General features: G+C 45.8%; 2 protein-coding genes across 3 annotated transcripts in view; one reads left to right on the forward strand and one right to left on the reverse strand.

The window, feature by feature from the left end:
• Window positions 1–1,798, reverse strand: part of ELP4 (elongator acetyltransferase complex subunit 4) — a 201,089-nt gene extending 199,291 nt beyond the window's left edge. The window contains exon 1 of one of the 2 annotated variants that reach the window (XM_080595259.1): window positions 1,501–1,689. In XM_080595259.1, the coding sequence (XP_080451385.1) occupies window positions 1,501–1,675 (175 nt within the window). In that variant the 5' untranslated portion in view covers window positions 1,676–1,689. Of the gene's footprint in view, window positions 1–1,500 lie in introns of both variants that reach the window. The other variant, XM_080595258.1, reaches the window with a different exon arrangement.
• The window catches only part of IMMP1L (inner mitochondrial membrane peptidase subunit 1), a 36,736-nt gene continuing 32,330 nt past the window's right edge, over window positions 1,699–6,104 (forward strand). The window contains exon 1 of the mRNA XM_080595269.1: window positions 1,699–1,836. The gene's annotated coding sequence lies outside the window, so the exon portion shown is untranslated. The remainder of the gene's footprint in view (window positions 1,837–6,104) is intronic.

Consider the following 6,104-nt stretch of genomic DNA (forward strand, 5'->3'; position numbering starts at 1 on the left):
TTTGCAGTGCAGCACTGATCTACCTCTTCTTTTTGAAGGGAAATGCATTTATTAAGAAATAGCTAGCGATCAACTGTGTGCAAATCAACAAGTAGCTGTAAGAAATTCCTCCACGTATCCTCTGCCTTTTCCTCTTTTCCAAAGCTCCTAATTAGACCTATGTCTAATAACACCACGCTTGCTCACGTGTCCCTTACTCACAGTTATTCCCAAGCTATCTCTTCCTGTCTGCCAAATAATACAGTATCTGGCTTGCAGCTTCTGGACAAAAACGTGTAAGAAAGAGGTGAGTCCCATGGAGGGCCACTGAGATGGTGCACAAGACCCAAGAGTCTTTGATGGCCTACCCACTCAGCTTCCAGGAATCTGTGATTGAAGGGCAAGGAGGTTAGTGAAGATTTGACATAGGAATATAGAGTCTTCCAGTTTTTCAAAGATGCCACATCCTAAAAAAAACTCTGTAAAAGTATTTTCAAGAGTTTCTGTTTCTAGGGTCAAAGAACTTTTTTAAAAGTTTAAAGCCTGTTAGGCCAGGAAATCACTGAGTATTTGTAAGGCAGAGAAAAGGTATTTTAGAAATAATCTTACATATACTGGAAAAAGTCTTCCTAATTTCCATAACAAACCCCTAATTATGTTAGTGAGTGCCTGCAGATTTAGGGAACTGCCGGCACAAGGAGCTGTCCACATGTTCGGACCCATGCCGTGCAAAAGCTGCTATTTATAAACTGAAAAATGAACAAGAAATATTCACTGCAAATCTTATGTTTATGTGATCAAAGCATTTCACAAACTACACACGCTTAATGAAGTACATCTCTCTTAGGGGTGACGAGCTTACGCCACACGGATACCAATCCTTGATGGAAATGCACGTTCTGTGCAAAATACACACATGCTCACAAATAGATACATAAAAACAAATAAAAGCGTGCTTCTTAAGATACTCAGGCCGCAAACACTTCTTTTATAGGACAGGTACAGCTTTTGTATTTATCATTACTCACACGGGCGGTCCTTAGGAAAGGGATATGTTCCCATTTCCACGTGTTCCTTCAGAGACAAGGGAGCAAAGCTAATGCCAAACCTTCCTCACCTGACCCCGGTCTCACCTCCCTACACCGAGGACACCCTGCGACTGTATCAGGGGTTACAAACGCCGTTAAAAGGGCCACCCGAGCCTAACGCAGACGAAACGCGCTGTTAGTCCCGGGGAGACAGATCAGTTCCCACAGGAAACAGCGCTGCTCCGTGCCGCAGACCGCACCGGAGCGCTGACCGCCGGGGGCCGGTCCGAGGCACCGCCTCGCAGCCCGGCGCGGCCCCTCACCGCGCCGCCTCAGGGACCCGCGCTGAGGGGAACCGAGCCCCGGGCCCCGCTCTGCCCCCCCCCCCCAGCCCCGAGCGGGCCCCGGCCGGCCGGGGGGGGGGGGACGGGGGGCGGGGGTCAGGGGGTGCCGCCGGCCGGCTGCAGGCTCGCGGGTGCCGCTCTCCACCAACCTAGCACACCGTCCAGGGAGGGGAGCCCGCTGGAGAGCAGCAGCTGCCCGTGCCGAACGGAGGGGCGGGTGCCCGGCACGGCGGCCAGGCGGCTGCCGGCCGCGGCCTTGCGCTGGAAGCTGGTGGCGGGGCCGCCCGTGGCTGTGGTGCCGGCCCCGGCGCCCCGCGCCGCCATCTCGGCTTCGCCTGACAGGAGAGCGGCGCCGTGCAGCGGGGGGAAGCCCGCCCGTCGCCGCCAATGGCGGGGCGGCTCGGGAAGGCCGCTCTCCAATGGCAGCCCGCCTTGTTGGCACGTCGCGGGCTGGAGGGCCGGGCCGCCCGGTGGCGAGCGGGCAGGTGAGTGGGGACCGCGCTGAGGGGAGCGGGCCGGGCTGAGGGCACCGGGCTGGGGGGGGCGGCCGCGACCCGGCCCGGCCCGGCCCGGCGGCTGATCGGGAGGAGGCAGGGGGTGGGAGCCGTCCCGTCCCGTCCCGTGAAGCCCCCGGCCGCGCTCGGTCCCCTGGGACCCGGTGGGGCCGGGGGCAGGAGCCCGGCCGGGCCTCGGCAGCCTCCGAGCGCCCGCACCGCGCCTCAGCGCGCCCCTTAACGCCAGCGGGGACGGGAGGGCCCCGGGAAATCCCTTCCCGTCAGGTTTTCCTCAGCGGTATCTGCGTAGCGGCACGGTGCATAAGCGCAGCATGTGCGTGTGCCTGGGGACCCGCTCCTGTTTGTGAACAGCTGCGAAGCTTCATTAAAGGCGTGATTTAAAGACCTGCCGCAGGGAAGGAGGGTCGCGCCGTAAGCTGAGAGCCAAAAGCTGCGTTCTCAGGGAAATGTAACTTCTGTGCTCCCTTGGCGTCTGTTGCTGAGCCAGGTGCTCGCACTCCGTGCAGCTGCTGTGTGTGTTCTGGGAGGTTCGTGTGGCCTTCGCCTCATGTCAGCTGCCTGCGCCCGTGGCTTTGTACGTGGTAGCCCATGGCCGCCCTAAACTGAGTGCATGTAACTGGGGGAATATCCAAATTTCACACTTCCTCCTCTGTTCTTGTTATATACAAAGAAATTTAAACGTTTTTCTAATCTTTCTGGGAAAAAAGTAACGGTATGCTTATTTTGTGAATCAACAGGTTACGTTATAATACTGTGAATTTAAGAGAAAGCCCTGTGAGCGTGTGGAAGAGCCAATACATGGTTATTCACATGTATTTGATGTAAATCTATTTTTCACATGCATCGCAAGCTACTTGAAGACATTTGCACATAGAAGGGTGTACTAATAAGGCTCTAGTGTTACAATTCCCTACTCTCAATCTTTAATTTAATTTTGATGCATGAATTCTTTGTTGTAAACCATGGTTTTCAGATACATGTGTTTGTTAAGTGTTTTTTCTCTTTTACTTGAGGAAAAATAATGAATACTCATATTAAATATAAACAGGAAGAAAGAGCAACAATCTGTTAACAATCCTGCAATACAACTTTTCCCCTGCACATTAGTTTCTTGCACAGGAACATGAAGTTTCAGCATTATGTTCTCCTAGCTGGTGGCAGTGCATTAATTTTGCTGCTGCCAAGCTTCTTTTCATGTTAAAGAGTGGGCAGTTAAAGATCTTTGTCGAGAGTATCACAATAGTTGTCTTACTGTTTTGTATTTGCTGCCAAACTCTGAGATATTGAATAATAAACATTTAATTTCAAACTTAGATTATTGTCCAGCACAAGTGGTGGTGGTGGGGAGAATCAAAAGACGCATTTTAAAAAAATCACATGGCAAGAAATAAATATATCTAATAAATGTCATTTTCTATGATCTGACTAATGATTGGTGGAAATCTGGAACAGGATTCACGATTCTTTTGAAAGAGCTCAAGGATCAGGTATTTTTGGTGAGAACCTTCAGTGTAAATTCTGTGTGTCATTGAGTGAGGAGGGTGAAACTGGCAGAGTTCTCAACTTTTAAAGCCTCACATCGGCTCTTCCATTTCTTTTTGTGCTATATAGTTCCAGAGTGCAATACCTAAATCGTTTCAGAAATGAGTGCTTGCAGGTGTGTGTAACACTATTAAAAAGTGCAACCTATGTATTAGAGAACTTTTGCTATAGAACACTTGTAACCCAGAGACATTACCTTTGTTAAGTCACCACGCACATATCAGAGACAGAATTGAATGATATACTTACTGCCTGTATGTTGTCTCGGTGATTTATTTTTTTTACCTTCACCCCCATGCAGAGCAGCACACTTTTGCTCATTCAGTGAGACAGTATTTCTTTGCTTGTTTTTAAATAAAGGATATTAAAACAGGTTATATTAACTTCACGGAGTAGGTATAACTATACGTGCAGGGCTGAGCCTTCTCTTTCTATTCTTCTCCTTCTTATTACTATTTCTCTGACAAGTAGTTATTCTGTTCTTCCTTTTTATCTCGTTTTCCCATTGAAATTAAAACTAGGGGCTAAATAATTGTCAGACTCAGAACCCAAATTCCGAAAGCATTTTGTAATCGGCAACACTTGTGCCATGCTCCTACCATTTTTAGAATTTCTTGCATTAAACATGTTTAACTTTAGTCAAAGATTCCTGGAAATCTCGATTCCTGGAAATCTCAGCCTTTCCTGAGTGGATATAATATGCCACTGATGCTACAAGAGGAAGTCTTGTTTCCTTTTCATCCTCTGCTTCCACTGATTCAGTCCAGCAGAGCCTGGGGCTTGTCAGATCCTTTCTAGAGCTGATTCAGCTCACTGATCTGACTTGGAACTACCTATCCACTTTCTTGATAGGTTGATCTTGTGTTCTGTTGCTGAGTGGATGCAATAAGGAAAAGGGTATTTACACACAGTGGGGAGTGGGCAATGAAACCTTCCAGCTTTTGCTGTGAGCTGTTGACTCACCTCACACTATGAATGAACCTCACAGCTACTTCAGAATTTTGTATGTTTTAACGTAAAGTGAGACTTTTGTAATGATTTCTGTGAGCCGATACCTTCTGAAACGTAGAAAAAATGTCTCTAACGTTGTAACTTACACCAGGAGAGACTGTATTACCACAAAATTGTGGAGAAGTATAAATAGTCTTTCAGTATAAGAACCGGATTTCAGAAATTACTGCAATAATTCTCCTTGTGATGTTTGCTTCTCCTCTGTCACATTTTATGGTGAGGAGTAGGATTAACACCCTACTGATTTAGAAAGCAGGTGGAAATAAGCTATTTTTCAAGGATTTAAGCTTTTTTAAAAAGTTAACTATTTAATACAATAAAGCTTTACAAATGAATATGTGCTTGTAAAAACATCACTTATGGCACCTGACCTTGTTTGCATGTAAATTTCAGAAAAGTAGAGAAAAAAGTGAGTGTATGGAATTTTCTTAATTTTTAAGTCAATGGCGTTTCATTTTCAGGAATGATATTAGCTTTTTCCACTCTCTTGAATTTTACTAAAAGTTTGCCAGGGGTCACGTGTCCACGGTCCAAAATTTCCAGCCATTGGGAAGGATCCCACTAGGAGCTGTCTTGACAGATCACAAAGCAAGACTACAGAAACTGTAATTCCAGATACTACGATATATAAAAGCCTCATCTTCAACTATACATTAGTAGGTAGCTAACTCCTATTATTCCTGCTCTATGAATGGAATTGAGATGCAGAGAAACTACAGAGCATGGAGATGATTGCAAATTATGAGGAAATACCTTAGTAATTACTTTTTGTCAACTGAGCTATGGTGACTGGCTGCATTCATACTCAGCTCTTTGTAAAATATAGACCTTTAAACCTGCATCTAGGTCTTAATGTCTAACCTGTAGAATAAAAAAAAAAACTTTTCTTTCTTGGTGCATGCATATTACTCTAGGCCTGATAAAGTATTAATGACAATTTAAACTGCAACTCTTAGCTCTAGCATGAAGAAATTACTCAGTTTTCTGTCTCTTGTGATCCAATTGAACTGCTTGCCTATGCCAAATGCAGATTCTAGGATGGATTACAAGGATCTCGGATGAGAATTACCTAAGGAGAAAATGGAGGGAATACAATGGGTGAGTGAGAGAATCAAAACATTTGGGAAAAGGTATGCTTGGAATTTGGTCTGTACGTATGTTTGTCATTTCTCTCTAAAGCTGTAGTCTGTGGATTTGGGGGAAGCCACAGTGTCCTCCAAACAGCAGCACTTCTTAAAGGGAGTTTTAGGTGGTTTGTGCTTGATACGAGGAAACACGCCTGTCGTGGTTGTCATTGCTTCTTTTGCTTTGTTTACTGGAATGCAGCCTATGTTGGTTACAGGTTTAAACTCTTAGGTCCTTCAGCTACGGCAAGCTGTGTTGTTAAAGTAGTGTTTCTCAATAAGACTGTCACGTCCACATGTTGATGTACATTTCTTACTTACCTTGATTTCAGATTAATGGGTTTTGCTGCATTTTACTTGTGCCTCATAAGATTCAGCGTATTCTCTTGTCCTTCCCTGGCAGTGAGCGAAATGCTCGCTGTTTTGGAATAAAATGCATTGGTTAATTTTGTTTCAAAACCGTAAGTCTGCCTGATCAGTTTGTAGCAATATTTTTGTTTGATTTACATATGGGATAGAAAACTAGAAAGCTGCAATCTAATGGCAGTCCCGACTCATAAT

This window comes from Anser brachyrhynchus (assembly GCF_964034855.1).
Source record: "Anser brachyrhynchus genome assembly, chromosome: 5".
Lineage (NCBI taxonomy): Eukaryota > Metazoa > Chordata > Aves > Anseriformes > Anatidae > Anser > Anser brachyrhynchus.